This window comes from Podarcis filfolensis (assembly GCF_964270895.1).
Source record: "Podarcis filfolensis genome assembly, chromosome: 14".
Taxonomy (NCBI): Eukaryota; Metazoa; Chordata; class Lepidosauria; order Squamata; family Lacertidae; genus Podarcis; species Podarcis filfolensis.
In genome coordinates this window covers 44,575,589-44,597,200 of record NC_139616.1, presented here as the reverse complement: position 1 = coordinate 44,597,200, position 21,612 = coordinate 44,575,589, and the positions used below count along the sequence as shown (strand labels likewise).

Below are 21,612 nucleotides of genomic sequence, written 5' to 3'. Positions count from 1 at the left end.
AGACTCCTAGATGGAGCTTTCGTAGCTACCTAGACTCCAGAATGGAACAGCCATGCCCAGAGGCAGCATAGCTCTCAGTAGCTGCTGGGACAAGCACCAGGGGAAAGGCTTCCCTTCTGCATCTTGCACGTGGGTGCCCAGCGGCCAGTGGCGTAGCGTGGGTTGTCAGCACCCGGGGCAAGGCAAGTAATTTGCGCCCCCTAACCCGTGGATTTGCGCCCCCTAACCCGTGGATTTGCGCCCCCTAACCCATGGATTTGCCCTAACCCCAGATGTTGCGCCCGGTGCGGCCCGCCCCCCCTGCACCCCCCACGCTACGCCACTGCCAGCGGCTGACCACTGTCGGAAACAGTATACTGGGGCTTGATCGGTTTTGTTCTAATTCAGCATTGCAGTACAGTGGTATCTCGGGTTAAGAACTTAATTCGTTCTGGAGGTCTGTTCTTAACCTGAAACTGTTCTTAACCTGAGGCACCACTTTAGCTAATGGGGCTTTCCGCTGCTGCCACGCCACCGCCACACGATTTCTGTTCTCATCCTGAAGCAAAGTTCTTAACCCAAGGTACTATTTCTGGGTTAGCAGAGTCTGTAACCTGGAGAGTCTGTAACCTGGAGCATCTGTAACCCGAGGTACCACTGTACTTATGATGCCCCCAAGCACTCGACTGGACTGCAGCTGTGCCATCCTTGTTGCTGAATCCCTGTGGCAGGCAGGAGAGGTGCAGGTGAGGCAGAGACAAGCTAAGACTATTGGGACATGCTTCAGACACACACAAACACACAGCACTCCCATTGGGTGATCGTTCAGTTAGTCTTTACATGCAGCATCCTAGCCTGGGCCAGCCCATTCTCCACTCTGTCCTGCAACCCCAACTCCTGAATCTGCATGGATCACTGACCCGAAACGGTGCAAATCTCTTAATTCCACCATGCCATCTCCCGACCGCAATGCCGAAAAGACGTCTACAGAAAAGGCAAGCTATAGGGAGCGAGGAGGGGAGGCGAGGGGATTGAGAGGAGAACCCAAGCTATTTTTATTTTCTAATATCTGGTTTGCCTTCAGTCGGCTCCGCTACTGTTGTGAAACAGTCTCGGGGTTTGATGTGCTGAGAAATTATTTGCTGAAAAGCTAATAAGTGGCTCTCCAGTCAGCAAACGCCTCGCTGAATTATCATCAACTCTTTACATAAGTGACAAACAAGATTGGCTCAAAGGCTCCTCAGCGGCAGCTAGCATCACCCAGGCAAAACACGAGGCAATCTCAGGAGCAGGGATTGTGACGGTGGGCCATTCAGCCTTGCGAAAGAAGCTTTCACATCTTCAGCTACGTTTTATGTCGCCTGGAGTTGAAAAAACACAGGAGGCTGCCTCACACCGAGCCAGACCACCAGTCTGCCTATCTCAGTAGTGTCAGCACTGGCTGGCAGCAGCTCTCCGGGATTTTGGACAGGGAGCCTTTTCCCCAGGAAAGGCCATTGCAGATCGAACCAGCGACCTTCCGCTCGCAGAGCAGATGCTCAACCACTCAGATAACAGCCTTTCTCCACATGTAAGAACATCAGAAACTGCCTTGTACCAGGCCAGGCTGTTGGTCAATCTTGGTTAGTGCCATCGATAAGGGAGGAGGGAGAAATCATGTTCAGTTTGCATTTGAAGGCAAACCTGCCCAGTTCTCAGTTACTGAAACAAGACGCAGTCACTGTTCACAATTTGCACTTCTATGAATTTTGTAATGCTGTTCTCCAGCCCGGTAATGTGTACCAAAATGATATCAGGTCTACTCTGAATAAACGTTAGTCGCACACCATCCAGTACACGAAGATTTTGTTAGTTTTAAAATTCAAAAGCGACATGGAAATGTGAATAACCGAACCAGAAAAACAAGGAAAGGAGAAAAACTGAAATTACCAGATTCACCCTTCCTGATCTGCAGCTGAGATGGCCAATCAGTGGTTTTATGAAAGACCCAGCCCTCCTCACCCTGGTGCAAATTTATCTGGCCCCTCATTCCTCCACCTCACATCTTTTGGTCACAACATGACCAAAAAAATCGCCTGCCAGAAAGGAAAGGAAACAAGATATTCAGTTGGAAAACACACACAAGTTATATTCCTTTCTGCTGTGTAACATTAACATCCCTCTACAGTGGACGCTCGGGTTGTGATCCGTGCGGGAGGCACATTCGCAACTCGCAGCATCCACGACCCGCAGTGCCATGTCTGCACACATGTGGGTTGCGATTTGGTGCATCTGCACATGTGCAAAGCACGATTTAGCACTTCTGCACATGTGCAAGCACCGAAACCCAGAAATAACCCGTTCTGGTGCTTCCAAGTTTGACGCGGTGCGCAACCCAAAATCGCGCAACCCGAAGCGTCTGTAACCCAAGATATGACTGTATTGAATCCCCATATGCACCAAACCCAAGAAAAATCCCACACATATGCAATGTAAATGATAGCTGTCAAATATTAACCAGGGTTGTATAATATTTTATATAAGCCCACCCAGGAACGGCTGTGGGCAGGATTCCTGCACTGTAGGGGGTTGGACTAGATGACATTTGGGGGTCCCTTGCAACTCTACAATTCTATAATCCTATGCTTACACGCTTGTAAAGCCCTCCATCAGTGATGGGGGAGATCTGTGGCTCTCTGGCTGCTGTTGGACTCCAAATCCCATCAGCCCCAGCCAGCATGGCCAATGGCAAGGAATTATGGGAGCTGGAGTCCAGCAACACCTGGAAGTCACCAGGTTCCCCACCCCTGTCCTAGACACATGTCCCAACCTTTGAGGCATCACATATTCAATGCACTCCAGCCACATCTAGAGAACGGCAGGTTCTGCAACCCAGCCTTAAATGCTAAATGGCCCAAATGGCATTTGGCCTTCTGGTTTCTGCAGCAGATTTTATTGCTGGGCCCCAGTCTGTTCACTGGAAGACACAGAACACACACCCCAAGAATGCAGAAGTTGGCTGTCCCTGCTCTGCAAAGCCACGCGACAACTGCAACAACAGCAGCTGCCCAACCCCAGCTGCTTACATCCAACGTTCAGAGAGGGAAGCAGGCAAAACAATGCTGGGGAAGGCAAGAGGGGGCTTCGTTATGAGTTCTGCAGCTCTACAAAAAGAACCACTCCGATTCATAGATTTGGCAATGTTCTGTGCAGGGGGGACAGGGCCAGTTTCACCTCTTCCCTGCAATTCCCGGTTCACAACAATAAAACGAATAATAAACGCAGCAAGTAGTATTAGGCACCATGCAATAAAAGCTGGCGGGTGGGAGATTTTGCAGTCTTGGGGCCACATGGCCTGGCAGGCAGCCTTCTGAGGGCCACATGGCAGTGGTGATCAGGTCCAGAGGCAAAAGGAGACAGAACGATGGCTATTGCCTCTTGCAGTAAACTGGTTTCTGCACAAACACACTCCTCTCTATCGTCCATGCAGGCAAAGAAGGGGCGTTATCAGAATCCAAGGGACCATCCCAGCTGGACGAAAGTGCATGGGGTGTGGCTTGGGTAGCGTTCTGAGGTCCACACAGAGAAGGCTGGAGGGCCACATTCCACCCCTGGCATAAGCAGAAACAGAAAAAAGCAGGGAAGCAGAACTAAGGATAGAAAGCAAAGGCGAGAACCGGGAAGAGCAGAAGAGACAAGGCTAGGAAGGTAACAATTAACCTTAATGCTGCTATGAGGTCTTCATTGTGCATCATATCTGTGTGGACCAAAACAGCCTCTTGCCATACAAGAGGCTTCCGTTTACACTTCGGTGTAAACTTCTTTGCAGATCAGAGCTTCCACGCTCCAGCTCCCAGCAGAAGCATTTTCTTGAAATCTGGAGGTCCTGATCCAGCTTGGTGACCTGGGGTGCAACAGCCCTGGGATGAGCTCCCAGATCACCTTTCACATCCTAGAAGTGGCCCTGCGCTGTCACAAGAAAGGTTGTGCCCCATCCTATGCACCTGGGAGCCACCGTCCCAGCGAAGAGGCTTGTGATAGTAAAGGTAAAGGGACCCCTGACCATTAGTTCCAGTCGTGGACGACTCTGGGGTTGCGGCGCTCATCTCGCTTTACTGGCCGAGGGAGCCAGCTTCCGGGTCATGTGGCCAGCATGACTAAGCCGCTTCTGGCGAACCACAGCAGCGCACGGAAACGCCGTTTACCTTCCCGCCGGAGTGGTACCTATTTATCTACTTGCACTTGGACGTGCTTTCGAACTGCTAGGTTGGCAGGAGCAGGGACCAAGCAATGGGAGCTCACCCCGTCATGGGGATTTGAACCGCCGACCTTCTGATCAGCAAGTCCTAGGCTCTGTGGTTTAACCCACAGCACCACCCCTGTCCCTTAAGGCTTGCGATAATGGATAACAGCCTGTAAACCCGTATGCCCCATGGAATTTGGGTTCACCGTTCAAGTTCTGGACAAGCAAAGGCTGGACCGCTTCGCAAAACATGCTTTTAACCTCTGCAGTTTGCTGTCAGTGAGATGTTCCTCCACCACAAGCTTTTGAAAAGGGTTAGGCCAATTCGCGTAAGAAGATTTAAGAGAACCACCCATGGCTAATCATGATCTCGAATTGCAGAGCGGAGAGCCTTCGCAGTCAAAGGCAGTCTACCTCTGAGCAGCAAATGCTGGGGACAAAGAGCAAAGTGGCCATCTCCATCACTGGCTGCTATTCAAGACGTACCCAGAGTCCTGCTGGAGCCAACCAATGATCCATTTCTTTCATCATTTCACTTCCAAGCAATGTTAGAAACTCAGGTATATAATCTAGGCGCCAAATGACACGTTAAACCTGGGCTTGGAACAGATGATCCCTTCCAATTTTACAGTTTTAGGATCTCAGCCACATTGCTCAACTGTAGCTTGCTCTTACAAACAGCTCACTTGTCCCAGTGTGCAAGAAGGAGAAACACACGCCATAGAAATGGAAAAGGTCTTAACTATGGACTAAGGCAGAGGTTTGCAAACTGTGGTCTGTGAGATCCACCTGGGAGGCTTGTGGAAAGGCTATAGCACAGCCAGCTGAGAAGCAGAAGACATGCATCTTTTGCTACAGACTAGTCAGCAGGCTCGATGGAGATGTCAGTCGCAACCAGGTGCCCATAAATCTCCACGTAGTCACAATGGAACCCACCCCAGTAGCAGAACGCACCTAGCGCATTTTGAACACTGCTTCCAAGAGCAGACAGACAGGTCTTTCTTTCCCAAGTCAGCATCTGTTTGCTCGCAGTGCCTGGTACTCAAAGGTAAACTGCCTCTTGCCATGGAGGTTCCATTTTGCTGCCGTATTGAAGAACAGCTAAGGAACATCTTCTCCTCTATCTGCAATGAATTTGTCAAACGGAGGGATGCATTTCCCTACCTCCGCCTACAGAAAACCTATGACACATTCCAATAGTGCATGGACCCAGAGACAAAAATAAGTGGAGCAACAGATGCAGCTCTGACCTTTGCCCTGTAAGCTACCGTACCTTCCAGCCAAGAGAAAGTCAAAGGTTTCTGCACACACCTCTCCATCCAGGCTAGCGAGAGGGGAAGGGCTGCAGGTGGTTCCAGGTTCAATCACTTGACGGCATCTCCAGCAGTGTTAGAAATTAGCCAGGCGCATTTTACACCTATTGGCCACTTGCGACCAAGTGAAGATGTCCAGGTGCCAGGATGCTGCCTGACATCTCCACCATCTGGAGGTACATGCCCAGGGATCCTTAGATCTGAACTGTTTTAACACACAAATACCACATCCTATAGAATCTGCACAATCAGAATGAATTTCAGGAACCCAAAAGTTTGTATTGAGAAATATGACTTTAGAGCCATCTTGCCCCCAAAATAGCAACCAGGCATTCCGCTTGGGCAACTGTAACCCTGGTTTAAGGAGCCATTTGGCACCTAGCTGATATATCTCAGTTTCTAACACTGGGTTTCTCCAGGTAAGGCCAGGGGAGAGAGCTTGCTCTGAAGTCCTGGGAAGCGGCTACCAGTCAGTGTAGACAACACCAAACTGGATGGGCCAATGGCATGACTGCAGTTCAAGAACACATCCCAGCCAAGCAAAAGCACTCGAGGGGGGTGTAAAACAGAGCCTGGGGAGAGGAAACATGCCCTGTGGAAATCCCAGGGGCCAGATAGAAAGCTTTGGAGGGCCACATTCACCCCAGGCGTGACGTTCCCAAACCAAAGATAATCCCTTTCTTTAAGAAGTCAACAAATGCGGTGCCCATCACCCTTGTGACGAAAACACTCGTACGTTTGTTATCCATCGCATGGAAGAGGTACTTCATTTGGCATCATGCTGGGGTTACGTGGACCTTCTGTCAGAGCCAAAACAAAGAGAGGCCATTTTCCACGCAGGCTTTGAGAACTATCGAGGGTTTGCTATACACGCTGACAGATGTAGGCCTCAGGCCCCATTTACACCAGACAGATAATGCGCTATGATACCACTTTCAACAGCCATGGCTCCCCCCCCAAAGGAATCCTGGGAACTGTAGTTCATTAAGAGTGCTGGGAGTTGCCAGAGACACCATTGCCCATTCCCACAGTGGTTTAAACAATCGATCCTTCTTCCTCATGGGGAACTCTGAGAATTGTAGCTTGGGAAGGAAACTAGTAAGAACCTACAGCTGCCAGAATTAGCAAGAGGAAGCCAAGGATGTTTGAAATGGTATCACAGCACTTTAAATGTATCATGCGAATGTACCATGTGCAGAGTTGCCATCGCGCCCTGGAGATTCATTCAGTCTCACTGCACCACTGCTCAGTTGCCTAATCCCTGGTGATTATTATCTCTCTCGCACACATTTTGCTAAGTTTTTGTTTGATTGCACACCAAAGGCACCCTATCCTATCCCGAGCCCCAAGTCTTTGAACTCGCAGCTCATCACACAACCCCAACACAGTTCTCCCCCCCAATTGGTTCGACTTTCCTGAAATCAGGGCCGGCCCACACATGAGGCAAGGTGGGGAGGCCACCTCAAGAAGCAGGAACCGCAGGCGCAGCGGATCCCAATGTAGATCTTTATCCCATCCCCCTTGTTCCTAATGTAGACCTTCGTTTAATTCTTCTTCCCTGACAGGGAAGGAGCGCCATTTTGTGGTTTGCCCCAGGTGGCAAAATGTCTAGGGTCGGCCCTGGCCAACATCCCAATGGCTCTCCATAACACCAGGTAGGTAAGCCAGCTTTCACCTAGCCACCCTGCTGTTGTTAAAGTCTCCCCATCGCTTCCTTTCGACATGCTTGCTGGATTAATAACTTCCAGGGTCTACACTACACATGCATCGCAATCTTTGTTACCCCTTAAGGATCGCAAGACCTGCAGCTGTGCACGAGTTGCAAAAATATTTCCTTAGTTCCTTCCCATACCCAACAGAGCTGTGTCCCCCCTCCCAAAATTCTCTAAGAAAATGACAGTTCAGCTGGCTTGAGTCTGCAGTGCAGATCAGACTTTTGAAACCAGCGGACAGTGACAGGAAGAGGTCCTTTCGGCACAGAGTTGGGTGGCTGGAGAAGACTTTTATCCAACAACTCGAAGGAAACATGCAGTTCTGAGTGAAACCCTCGGCTTTGCGACATCCAAGCAGATTGTGTGTTTTGGTGCATAAGCTGCTGGAGATCTAAACATCCTTTGTGAACCGAAGACAAAAAAAACAGATTTTGCTAATCTTTCGCACCCCACAGCCCAATGTTGATAGGGAAAGTCATGGAATAGCCACAAACTGCTCCTGAACCAGCAGGTCTTGGTACTGAGGAAGAAGCCGCTCCAAGCTAAACCACAAATCTAATTATTCAGAAATAAAGATCTCCCCTCCCCAAAGAAACTGAAGTTACAAACAGCTTAAGGGAGCCAAGACAGACCCATTAAGGCAGGACTAGTCAACTCAGTGACCTCCAGATGTTGTTGGGTGGGAACTCCCACTTTCCCTAACCATTGGTCATGCTGGCTGGATAGCAGGAGCTGCAGTCCAACAGCATCTGGAGGGCACATGTTAGCTACCCCTGCATGAAAGGATCGCTCCATTTCCGTTTCTGCCCAAACAGGGAGGCGACAGCATACATTGCCCCGCAGGGCACCAACTTCACACAACGATGTGCTCTCCGCCTACCTTGTCCGCCATGATCATTGACGAGCCGCCATGAATCCCCAAGATAGGAATAAAGGTCTGTGATGAAATAAAATCCAAAATCTGGGCAACCGCCTCCTGGTCGGTGTCGTCCCCGAAAACCACGCCGTGGATCTTGGTGCCCGACATCAAGTCACAGACATTGGTGATGATGCTTTTTGGGTCTGTCTGGTTGACCAGAAGGGGCACCACATTGACGTCGACGGTGAGGTCGCCGGACATATCCCTGGTCCAAAGCGCTCGGACCTCTCTTTCCGTGACGTACTGCGTCCTCCCCAGGATGACGGCGATGTTCAGGATGGGGTAGCTTTTCTCTGCCCCCCAGACGAGGGCCAACTCTGCCAGGAGAGCCTGAAGCACCAGGAGATTCCAGCAAACTCGCGCCATCTTCACCAACTCCATGCTCTGCGGAGAACAAGGAGCCCGGGACGGGCGTCACATCACGCGGAAGACGAGGATGAACTGCCACAGCCTCCTGCCTCCCACAGGGACCTGGTCCTTAACCTTGCAAACAGGCATCCTTGAACTGAGTCGTCCTGCAGGGTCAAGGTGGCCCTCAAAGTTCAACCTCAGCTAAGCGCCCAGGCTCAGTGCAACACTTAACTCCCACCAGAGCAAAACTGACATCGCCTTCAAGGTCTCGGAAGGGCCGCTGGCCAGCTCTGCACATATCCTTCCCTTACAGGGGAAAAAAAATAAAACCAGCACAATCTCTGCTGAGGACACAGCGCAGATGAGATATCTGAAGCTTCTCAGGATGCCTTTTTGGAAAGCCTGGCTTTCCGAAGCATCTTTGAAGGCTTTGAAGGCATGCAGTGACCCAGGCCCTGTCTGCTTCCTGCCCTCCTTTCCTCTTCCCTCCTGCTGTGGCTGAAGCAGCAATGATTGGTGTGCCACCCCCCTCCCTCCCCTCGCCTCTGTCCAGAAATTGTATTTTATTCCAAGACTCATTTCAAGCGGGCTGGCTGGCTGGCTGCTCACGCAGAACTGGCTGAATTTCTGGAACAGATTCAGACATGCATTATTCTAACCCTTTTTTTCCCCTCTTCCCCCCACCCTCACTCCCCTCTCTCCTTGGCAATGTACCCACTTTGGCTGGGCATCGGGGATGTCAGCCAGTCGCTGGCATGCATATTTGTCCCCTTCGCTTCGGGTCAAGACCCTGGATGGTGCTTTATTTTCGTGGATTTCGTTGGGCGGGTGGGTGAAAAGGGGGGGCTGTTGTTCCTTCTCACAGAGGCTGGTGGCAAAGCCGCTCGTGGAGGGAGGGGGCTACCTTCTGCTGACTTGCATCAAACCCCCACCACCACCACCCTGGGGGGGAAATGCATCTCTGATCCTATGGCTCCCATCATCCTGACATCTACACTCATCAATCATGTTCCAGCAGCAGCAGGGGGGTATATGGGACTCAGAGTAAACCTCTTCCCTCCCTAGGCTTCAGGTGGGCACGAGCGAGGGGTCTCTGGAGCTGCGTGTCTCTTTCCCCAGACCTCATTTGGATTCAAACTCAGCCGTTGTCTGTTGCAGGGCAGATTTTTTTCCCTGCTTCCCCGACTGCAGTCAGATCACACGAGAGGCAAAAAGACAGAAAGAGGGTGGATGGGTTTTTATAGTAAAGCCATAACCCACTAGCCCGTGCTTTTAAACCTCCTTCATTGGGAAGTATTAATTATTTGAAATATCCCCCCCCAAAAAAAAAAAATAAACCACTGGGTTAAAAAAAATGCACCACGCTGGCAGAAGGGGGGGTTGTTTGCACCAATTAGAAAGCCGTGCACAACACACACACACACACACAAGCTGCGAAATCCTGCACCGTTAGCCTTTACTACGTAGGAGAGGGAATTCTTAGCTTCTTCGCTCCATTCATGGGGGCGAAAGGGAAACCAAGAGCAACAGCGCCTCCTGGCGCTCCGCCGCGTTCCTAACATCCCCTTGCCGCTTCTCTCCACTTTCTCCCCCCCACCAAAAAAATTATTTATTTATTTATCCTCATTCCCCACCACCACCACCCCGCCAGCCACCTTCCACCAGCATCAGAATCAGTATTACCAGGAATGTGAGAAATCGTAGCCGCTGCCGCAAAGTTTGGCATTTCGCAAGACTCCTCAGCGCCGCGCGTCAGGGGAGGTTGCCATCCTGCTTTCCAGAGATGCGATCGCCAGTGTTGGTGCTGAGATCGGGACGCCACATCCTCGCCTCCCCGCGAGGCAGGGTTGCTTATCGGTGCAAAGGGGGTCTAAAAGGGAGGGTTTTTGGGGGAGAGCGGGGAGGAGGGGAAGGGAAGGGAGGGGCGAGAGAAAGACCACCAGGTTAGCGCAGGCGGAACAGCGCAAAATAACACAGCGGCAACTTCGCGGCGCAGCGGATTAATAAATCCTGGCCGGGCAGCCGATCGTCTGTGGGGGGGAAAGTTGATTTGCTTCCATGTAATTTGTCGGAGAGCGCGTTTCGCCCGCGATCTTGCTTGGAAATCCGTTCCCCGTCCTTCCTTCCATCTCCCGCCTCCTGCCGCAATTTCTCTCCACTAGGACGTGCACGCGATCCTATGCGTCCTTACTCCTGAGGAAGCCCTCGCGGAGTTCAACGGAATTTCCTCCCCGGGTCAGGATGCGTAGGATTGCGGTGTGATTTGGGCGAGCGGAGAGAGAGAGAGATGAAGCGACCTCGCCCCCCCTCCACCTCCCCCAACACCACCCCTTGGAGGTTGGGATCCTAGGCAGACTCCCTTACCTGGGAGTAAAAAAGCCCACTGAGCATAGGCGGGCCTTGCTTCCGAGTAAACACCCCCAAAACTTGCGTTCCCATAACCACGGCTGCGATCGGTCTACTTGGAAAGTAAGGACAGACCCCCCCAACCCCTTTGCAATTTAATGGAGGCTCCTTCTTTTACCCAAGTTAAAGGTCCCTTCTGGCAGCTTGAAGTTCCCAACTGGAGGGATCCACCGCAAGGAGTTTCTAGCTCCCATCTTTTCCTGGGAAGTAAGTCCCATTGAAGTCAAGAGGACTTGTTTCGGAGTAAACACGCACAGGCTGGCGATGGAGGGGGTGTTTAAAAGAGGACCAGCCGCCTCATTTTGGGATGGAGGCAAGAAGCGACCCTCCGCACACTTCCTCGAGAGTAAACTCAGCTAAGCGCCAAAGAGCTTACTCTCGAGTAAAGGTGGGATGGCGCGGCGAGAGAGGAAAGAAATATTTTCCACCTGCTCAGTAAACCTCTCCAGTAATACTAATAGCACTAATTTTCATGCTAAAAAAATAATGGGGAAACGCACCGGGGTAAGACGTTTATTTTAATTTTTTTTTACTCTCTCGCTCTTTTTTGGCAGGCGAAATTGACATGCAAAGCGGCAGCAAGGCCGGGACCCTAATCTGTCCATTTCACTCGCGGGTGGCCGGGGGTTGGCGCGGCGTGGGGTGGGGTAGATGGACGCTACTGTCGAGGCAACCCAACTCCACCCCCCTTTGCAACAGTGCCAGGCAAAAAGATCGCCACCGACCATCCATCCATAGCCCCCACCACCCACCCCTCTCTCCCTCCCCATTCCGCATTTTTAAAATTCTTATTTATCATAATTGCTATTATTTAATCGCCTTCGCCGCCGCTTGTTACTCACTGCATTCGCCCTCCACATAATTCCAAGCTGAAAATCCTCCAAGTCATTTCAAAAGGATTCCTTTGGCACCCGTCAGAAACGCGTCTCCGTTTGTGTGTGTGTGTGTGTGTAGGTGGTGAGTGTGGTGGGGGGGGTGCTTGTGTTTTGTGTGCGTGTGCGTCTGCTTAATCCCCAGATTTCAGCTCAGGTGCCCTTCCGCAAGAGGGGGGCGGGGGGGGGAACCAAGCCAGGCAGCATCTTCGGGCTCCCAAAACCATCCAACACACACACTCACACACAGGCGCGCGCGCACACAGGCGCGCACAAGCACACATACACCGCCTCCCTCTTCCAAGTTTGCCAACCCAGCCGAGGGAGGGAGAGCGCGCAGAGTCCAACAACCTCAACTGCTTGCCCTGCTTTGCAAACGAGAGAGATGCCAATCTCTCTCCCCAAAAAATCCCGAGGCGCTTTAATTGCGCGCGACGCTTGCCCAAACTGGAGACTTGTTACTCGTCCCCATCGACGTTTGGAGAGCGCTTCTCTGCTGCAGTGGAAGCAAACAGGGCAGGAATTGGGAGGGTGTCACCAAAAAAAAGACCAGCAGCCCCCTTCTCTCTCTCTCTCTCTCTCTCTCTCTCTCTCTCTCTCTCTCTCTCCATCACTGGAAAGGGATTGTGGAGCCAACTCGCCAGCAGGCGGCTGCCGGCTGGAGGGATTGAAGAGCGCAGGAGGAGGAGGAGGAGGAGGCCCCAGCTGAGCGGAGCTGGCTGGGCTGCTGCTAGGGGCTTGGCTCGGCTGGTGCACTGCCCCGGGGCGGCGGAGGAGGAGCGGGCGGCGGCTGCTGCGGGGCCGCAGTCTGGAGCAGAGCGCGGTTCGCACGCAGCGCCTGAGCGCCAGCCCAAGCGGGGAGGAGGGAGAAAAGTCTTCCTCGCTCCTTCTCTGCAGCACCCCCTCCCCAAAACCAGGGGGAGGGAGGGAGGGAGGCGGAGCCGCTGCGAAGGAGAGAGACGCGCCGTGTGGCCGCCCTGCGACCCGGCAGCAGCGCGCGTACACACGCATCCACACGTGCACACGCGCCGCCGGGAGGTCGGTGTGGAGCGGCCGGGAGGCTGAGCGGACCGGTCGCGCCGCCACCGTTGCAAAAAATAATAAGAATAAATGGGGGGGAGCAGGGGAGGGGAGGGGGCTCGGGCAAGATAATGTTCACTTTATAGATTAATATTATTATTAATAATAATTATATCCTTTTCCTTGTAAAGGAAGGTTCTGATTGATTGTTTAAGTTGCAGGCTGTCTCCCTTGCTTGGAAGAAGGAGGGGGCTGTTGCAAGGGCTCTGGCGAGTGAGAGATAGATACATATGTTTTTTTAGCAACAAAATTTGGGATGCTGCCAACTCATATTAACTATCAAGGCAGTGTATATATTGCACAGATGTGCATTTTAAAAAATATTCTAAAGTAGGGGAGGGGATTTTGCCGATGCATAAATGGTTATTTATTTTTTTCAGATTCATGGGGTTTGGCTTGCCCTGTGCCATCGTTTTCTTTCCTGGATGTCCTGCTCTCCCCCACAGGCTCAAAGTGGTTTACAGGCAGGTTTGCTTTTAGTTCCCCCCCTCTTCCACCCCCTAAGCATGAGTAATTCTGCCCTTGTAGAGCTCCCAGTCTTAATTATTTAGTTTTTTAATCAGAAATATTAATAGGATATGTTAGGCAGCAAAACCGTAATCAGTATTTTTTTAAAAAAAAATGCACATGAATGATTTCAATTCCAAGCCAAGCCGATAATTTAGGGTCTGATCCAACATAAATCACTTTGGAATGCCACACATGGGAAGCAATTCGTAGATGAAATAATAATAATAATGATAATAATTAATAAATACTTGAATGGAAGCAAGTCCCACTGGACTGTGCAGAACTTCTTCCAGTGTAAACATGTTACAGAGCATTCTGTTGATCAAATGTAGATGTTTGTTTGTTTGTAAGGGGCTGATAGAGGTAAGAAGGCTTTGTTGTTTAGTCGTGTCCGACTCTTCGTGACCCCATGGACCAGAGCACGCCAGGCACTCCTGTCTTCCACTGCCTCCTGCAGTTTGGTCAAACTCATGTTAGTAGCTTCGAGAACACTGTCCAACCATCTTATGCTTTCAAAAACTTGGAGCATGAAACCTCCAGCCTCCATCAGGCTACACCCCACTCTCCCTAGGCCTTGCACCCTCCTCCCCTGTTTTTGCCTGACTGGAATGTGTCCTAGAACACTGATCTTGCTTCTTACCTGCCTGTAAGGAGAATCGAGGAGGATGCCCAGGTGTGAATCATAACTAGTGCACACAGGTAAAATGTGAACTTTCTTTTACCTCTGGCCCTGTGCACCTCTGGCACGTGGCCCCTGGAAGGTGGCCCGATAGGTGACTGTGGCCCTGAGGCTGAGAACTACCCACTGCCCTTGTAATAACCAAGCTATCCTTCAGTGCTGGGAGAGAAAACTCTCACATTTCCATACCCTGTTTCGGTAACATGCCAGAACCAAAGCAGCTTAAGAATTAAACAGATGTGCCCTTAACTCAGAGCACCATTGATTCAAATGTCCGCCATTGAATTCTGCTTGACCCCTACAAATAAAATCAGATCAACTAAAGCTTTTTTGGTTGAATCTACCGATTAAACTGATGGAAGCTGCTATCCTGTGCACGCTTGCTTGAGTGAAGGTCCAATTAAATAAAATGGGACTCACTTACTAACTTTATGCAGAATCAAACTATGGGTCCATGTATTTTAGGATTTGCTGCACCCGCTGCATTGCAGAGGGTTGGGCTAGATGACCGTTTAGGTCCCTTCCAACTATCTATGATTCAATAGTTCTTAACCTTTTTTGGGGGGGGTCACAGGCCCCTTTGAGAATCTGGTGGAAGTTACAGAGCAACTCTGCAGAAAAATGCACATCGACACATGCACGCAAAATATTCCCCACAATTTAATTTATTGTGTTGGAAATATCTTTTTTTTAATCTCCAGTTCACAGATGCACTGAAGCCAGCCCCTGGACCACAACCCCTAGTCTACGCAGATTGGCAGTAGCTCTCCAGGGTTCCAGGCAATGGACATTCCGAGCTCTAACGGAAAATGTCAAGATTTGAACCTGGGAACTTCTGGATTCAAAGCAGATACTCTACCCACTGAGCTATGGCTTTTCGGTGGGGTCACCGTGTGACTCTTGCAAGCATAAGCAGCAAGAAGATCCTTCATCAGTCCAGAAGAACCAGATGCAGAGGAGACCGACAGGGCTGGCACTCAGCAATGATAAAGAGGGAAGTCTAGGAAGTGCAGCTTCCATGTACTGGGGCAGTGTACCTCCAAATTACCAGAAAAGCAAAGCTGGGAACGGAACATTGCCTTCATGCCCCATCAGATATCTCCAGGTACCTGGGATGATTCTCTGAGGGACCCATACTGTGATCCAACATGACTCATGCATTGCTATTCTAGTATTTCCTATCCTTTAGGACAGGAGAGGGGGAACTCAGGCCCGGTGGCCCCAAGCCTCTCCATCTGACCTGCAAGACTCTCCCCAGACTAACATCCTCAGCCACAGACCCTCTCCACAGGCCACATCTCTTACCAGCCCTGCTTCTCACCCTCCCTGACTGTTTTTGCCTGGCTGGAATATGCCTTTGAATCCTGATATTTCTTCTTTCTTGTCTGGATGGAAGACAGAGGGTGTGTGTGTGTGTAGAAACCAGCCTATCGTGCAAAGGAAAAACCATTGCTCCACCAATTTTTGTCCCTGGCTCCACCCACCGCTGGCATGCGGCCCGCCAAGGCTTGCCCAGAAGGAAATGTGGCCCTCGGTCTGAAAAGGGTTCCCCAGCTCTACTTTGCAGGGTGAACCATTCTACTGCACAGAGGTACCATTGATACCCGTTGCTCCACCCCTTTTTGCCTCTGGCTCCACCCACCACACAGCCCTCGGGGGGCGTGTCTCGCATAAGGGGATACGGCCCTGGGGGCCAATAAGAGGTTCAGTACCCCTTGGCAGGTAGGGTTTGAGGATGGCAGGTAGCAGTTTGATCCATCTTTTAGATTTAGGGGAGCTAGTCTCAAACGTTTGTTGGGGGAGACCTAGGTTTTGGGGGGGGAGTTATTTGTCCTGTCTTCACGCTTTTTATGATGGAGGACCGCTGTAGTCACCCCCAACGACACCTTCTCAAGATGGAGGGTGAGGAAACAGCTGCAGTCACCTGCGGTTCCTGCGCAATGTTTGCCATCTTGCCAAAGGTTGCAGGCAGCTTTACCTGCAGCAATTGCATGTTGATTGCCCTCTTACAAGACAAAGTCCAGCAACTGGAGGAACGTGTAGCTACGCTCCAAAGAATTAGAGAGCTGGAGCTCTTCTTGGAAACAACAGAGCACACCGTCTCCACCAAGTTTTCTGCTGCTCCAGAGAAGCGGACACGGAGCAATGGTTCCAAACTACAAGAAAGAAGATTCCACCTAAACATTAGGAAGAACTTCCTGACAGTAAGAGCTGTTCGACAGTGGAATTTGCTGCCAAGGAGTGTGGTGGAGTCTCCTTCTTTGGAGGTCTTTAAGCAGAGGCTTGACAACCATATGTCAGGAGTGCTCTGATGGTGTTTCCTGTTTGGCAGGGGGTTGGACTCGATGGCCCTTGTGGTCTCTTCCAACTCTATGATTCTATGATTCTATGATTCTAGGGTTGCAGCCTTAGCAGTTAACTGCCATCCGGCAGCATGTCACCCTCATCTTCCTAGGGCTTAAAGGTAAAGGTAAAGGGACCCCTGACCATTAGGTCCAGTCGTGGCCGACTCTGGGGTTGCGGTGCTCATCTCGCTTTATTGGCCGAGGGAGCCAGCGTACGGCTTCCGGGTAATGTGGCCAGCATGACTAAGCCGCTTCTGGTGAACCAGAGCAGTGCACCAAAACGCCGTTTACCTTCCCGCCGGAGCGGTACCTATTTATCTACTTGCACTTTGATGTGCTTTCGAACTGCTAGGAGCAGTTCGAACTGGCAGGAGCAGGGACCGAGCAACGGGAGCTCACCGCATCGCGCGGATTCAAACTGCCGACCTTCTGATTGGTAAGTCCTAGGCTCTGTGGTTTAACCGACAGCGCCACCCGCTTAGTAAATGAATAAGTGCTTAAATCAAGAAAGAACTTAGCATATGAAGTTGAATGTTTATAAATATATCAAAACCGTGAGAGAGAATTTACTGAAGAAGCCCGAGACTCTTCATGGGCGAAACAGGTGACAAACGCCGGCACCCTGTCTAATTCTTGTGCGTAACATCACCAACACTTCGTTTGATCAAACTTATCCTCGCTGATATCTAACCCTTGCGCACAACATCGCCGACACTTCGTTTGATCAGGCTTACCTTTGTTGATGTCTACAGGAGCCTGGCTAAAGGAACTTTTAAGACTGAATCTTCCTTTTGGACACAATTTGAACGAGTTTTCTGTTTGTGGCTTCTGTAGTGGCTCTTGTACATAGCTCTCTCAATTTTTGGATTATTAATATAAGATTTAGAACCTAGAATGGTTTGGTAACATTTTGTGTGCCGCTTATGTGCTGCTTACTTATGTTCTACTACGAGAATTGGCAGCATAGGTTCATTTCTTCAACCCTCATCTTCCTGGCGTATTTTCATTTTAATATTGCATAATTGTTTAATTGCCCTTCTGTGTTTAATATCGCTCAGAGCCATCAGGAGACCGGTTGCTGCTGGAAGGTGGGAAGGCCCAGCTGGTCAACAAATTAAATAAATAAATCTTGGAGCGTTGCACCCAATAGACGGAGTTTTATTTTCATTTTCCCCTAGGCAATTCCGACCCGGTGGAAGCACCATTTTTGATGCGGGTGACTCCCCCCTCCTCTCTCTCTTTGCCAAACCAGGAATGAGAGAGATGTTCTTCTTGAATGAGCCAGACGATGCTTATTTGTTGGGGAAATGTGGGAGAGGAGACTTTATTTTAAGCACATTAGCCTGGCAGGAGGAAAGGTATGTGGATTATTTATGACTATTCTATCAGCCCGAACGCCCTTTCCGCAGGGGACGGCACTCATTTAAAAAATGATTGAAGAGGACCTTTTTTAAAAAAAAAACACACCAATAAATAAATAAATAAATAAATCTGTGACTTATTCATGAATCTATTCTTCGGCGGCAATGTGCTGATGGGTGCATTTTGCCTGCTGATGTTATTTGTTCCAAGAATGAGGGGTCTTGTTTATTTGACATTTTGGGATGATAAGCAGTTCTGAAGGGCCCATCTAGTCCAGGGTCTTCTTCTCACAGACGCCAGCCAGATGCCTATTATGGGAAGCCTGCAGGCAAGGCCAAAAAACAACAGCCACACTCTTCCCCACTTGAGATTCCCAGCAGCTGTCACTCTGCTTCCAACAGCAGAGGAAGAACACAGCCATATCCTCCATCGATTTGCCTAATATTCCGTAAGAGCGTGAGAAAGTTCTTGGGCAGATGGATCAGGCCAATGGCCCATCTGGTCCGGCATCCTGTTCTCAGAGTGGCCAACCAGATGCTCATTTTGGGAAGTCCACCAGAGGGACGTGAGCACAACAACACTCTCCCCTCTTGAGATTCCCAGCAACTCACATTCAACACTGGAGCTCCAACACTGGAGCTAGAACATAGGCACCCTGGCTGGTGGCCATTGATCGGCTTATTCTCCATGAGTTTGCCCAATCTTCTTTTAATGCCATCGAGTTTGGTGGCCATTACTGCCTCCCCTGGGTGTGGGTTCCATAGTTTACACTGTACGAGGAAGGGCTTTCTATTGCGTGTCCTGAGTCTTCCAAAATTGAACTTCAATGGATGTCCCGTTCTAGTGTTACAAGAGAGGGAGAAAAACTTTTAATAATAATAATTTATTACTTATACCCCGCCCGTCTGGCTGGGCCTCCCCAGCCAACAAAATATTAAAATACAGTGGTAGAAAGAAGAAAGGAAAGAAAGGGGAAAAAGGAGAGGAACGAGAAGAAAAAGAAGAGACAGAAGAAGAAGAGGAGGAGGAAAAGTAAAGTAATATAAAATAAATAATATTTAACTGACAGACACTATGGCGATGAAGTTGTGGACTTGGAATGTGAATGGAATGAATGATAAAAAAAAAGAAATAAATTGGACATTATTTAAAACAAAAGAATTTGGACATTATTTGTTTACAAGAAACTCATGTGAAAAGAACTCATAGAAAAATTTTAATTAATAAGAAATTGGGAAACGAATTTATCTCATCAGATAAAAGTAAAAAGAGGGGAGTGGTACTGTATATTAAGAGTAAAATTGAAGCAGAACAATTATTCAAAGATGAAGAAGGAAGATTAATTGCTGTTCAAATTAATTGGCAAGGGGAAAAACTGATAATTATTGGAGTATATGCACCGAATGGAAATAAAACAGAATTTTTTAAAGGTCTGGAAGAAAAATTGTTTGAATACATGGATCAAAAAATTATAACAATGGGGGACATGAATGGGGTGGTATCAATGGAAATGGATAGACTGGGAGTGAAAAGCAGAATGAAAGAGGGGAAACTACCAAAGACTTTTTTTGATATGGTAGAAAACTGTAATCTGATCGATATATGGAGGTTGAAATACCCATTAGAAAAACAATTTACTTTTCACTCGGAAGCACATCAATCACTGTCGCGAATAGATCAGATATGGATATCTAATGAATTATCTTTGAGATTCACAAAAGTAGAGATTCAACCAAAAGTTTTATCGGACCACAATCCGATCAAAGGTATATTAAAATGTTATGAAGAGAAATCCTTCCGGTGGAGATTAAATGAGAATCTTTTTAATGATCAGAAAATTGTGGAAAAAGCACACCAATGTCTAACTGATTATTTTCTAAATAATGTAAATAAAGGAACTAAGATGAGTACGGTCTGGGATGCTAGTAAAGCAGTAATGAGAGGCTTCTTTATACAACAAAATGCTATTAAAAACAGAATGAGAGAAAAAGGGAAAAAAGAAGTCCTGAAACAAATTATGGAGAATGAACGAAAATTGATTACCAGACCTGGAGATGTAAAAGTGAAACAAAGCATAAAATTGCTCCAAACACAATTTGCAATGATGATCAACAAGGAAGTGGAATGGAATATAAAAAGAATGAAACAAAAGAACTTTGAATGGGCAAATAAATCAGGGAAATGGTTAGCATGGCAAATTAAGAAAAGGAAGGAACAAAATATGATAAATAAGATAAAAATAGAAGATCAAGAGATTGTTAATCCGAAAGAAATAAGAAAAGGATTTGTGGACTTGTATAGAGTTTTATATAAGAAAAAGGAGAGATGCAACAAAAAGAAAATAGAAGAGTATCTAAAGAAGAAAGAAGTGCAGAAAATAACTGATAGCAACAGACAAATTGAATGAACCGATTGAAATAGAGGAAATTAATATGGCTATAAAAGAATTGAAAAGTGGGAAGACACCAGGCCCAGATGGATTCAGCGCAAGATATTATAAAGAGATGAAACATATACTGCTTGCACCAATAAAAGAAGTGATGAATAATATACTAATAAGGGCTGAAATTCCGGAAACATGGAAAGAAGCTTATACAACTTTTATCCCAAAACAGGATTCGGATTTGACTCAAGTTAAGAATTATAGGCCGATTTCATTGTTGAATAATGACTATAAAATATTTGCAAGCATCCTAGCAAGTAGACTGAAAAAGATTTTAAATAAGATGATACACAAAGATCAGGCAGGTTTCCTTCCTGGTAGACAGATGAAAGATAACATAAGAAATATGCCAACCAATAGGAAATCTGGCAAGCAGAGGTGTTTGGAAGGAGGCCACGAAACCAAGGCCAGCATCTGTCTGGTGCCCAGGGCCAGCCCAGGATATCTGTATCTGGGCCAGGAGCAACGGGCTGCTGGAACGTTGGTGAGGCTGGTGGGACATTTGCAGAGATGTGTTTGGATCTGGAAGGACAATCTCCCTTGCCCAGTCTGTAGCCTCAAATGGCTTAATGCCAGAGGCAGAGGTGCATAGCTACGTCAAGGCTCTAGGTTCAAGTTCAAGCAGATCCTGAAAAGAAGTCAGAAGGCTTCTCTTCTAACCCTCTCTGGCTGCTGCTGCTGCATCCAGAAAAGGGAGGTATTTCACCTCTTCATAAGAGCCTTTCTTCATCTTGGTTCCCTCCAGATGTTGCCAGACCACAGCTCCAATCATCCTTGGTCATGAGCAGGTGTGGAGAACCTTTGACCTTCCAGACGTTGCTGAACCATAACTCCCGTTAATCCCAGCAGGCTCCACCCACTGCTGGCATGCAGCCTACCAAGACTTGCCCAGAAGGGAATGTTGCCCTAGGTCTGAAAAGGATTCCCCAGCTCTACTTTGTGGGGTGAACCATTCTACTGCACGAAGGTACCATTGACACCCATTGCTCCACCCCTTTGTGCCTCTGGCTCCACCCACCACACAGCCCTCAGGGGGCGTGTCTCGCATAAGGGGATACGGCCCTCATGGCCAATAAGAGGTTCAGTATCCCTTGGCAGGTAGCATTGCAGCCTTAGCAGTTACTGCCATCCAGCAGCATGCCACCCTCATCTTCCTGGCTCATTTTCATTTTAATATTGCATAATTGTTTAATTGCCCTTCTGTGTTTAATATCGCTCAGAGCCATCAGGAGACCGGTTGCTGCTGGAAGGTGGGAAAGCCCAGCTGGCCAACAAATTAAATAAATAAATCTTGGAACGTTGCACCCAATAGATGGAGTTTTATTTTCATTTTTTCCTAGGCAATTCCGACCTGGTGGAAGCACCATTTTTGATGCCATTTTAATGCACCATTACCAATGGCCAGGGATGATGGGCATT

At 48.8% G+C, this 21,612-nt stretch overlaps 2 protein-coding genes across 3 annotated transcripts in view; both read right to left on the bottom strand.

Annotated features, from left to right (window-relative positions):
• GRIN2A (glutamate ionotropic receptor NMDA type subunit 2A) overlaps positions 1-12,840 on the bottom strand; it is a 220,980-nt gene extending 208,140 nt beyond the window's left edge. The window contains exons 1-3 of one of the 2 annotated variants that reach the window (XM_083585572.1): positions 11,745-12,840; positions 10,180-10,366; positions 8,107-8,529 (exon numbers count right to left, since the gene is read on the bottom strand). In XM_083585572.1, coding sequence (XP_083441698.1) covers positions 8,107-8,526 — 420 coding nt within the window. In that variant the 5' untranslated portion in view covers positions 8,527-8,529; positions 10,180-10,366; positions 11,745-12,840. The remainder of the gene's footprint in view (positions 1-8,106; positions 8,530-10,179; positions 10,367-11,744) is intronic. The other variant, XM_083585571.1, reaches the window with a different exon arrangement.
• The window catches only part of LOC310749103 (myosin-11), a 1,537,435-nt gene that overhangs the window by 840,381 nt on the left and 675,442 nt on the right, over positions 1-21,612 (bottom strand). The gene's annotated exons all lie outside the window — the stretch shown is intronic.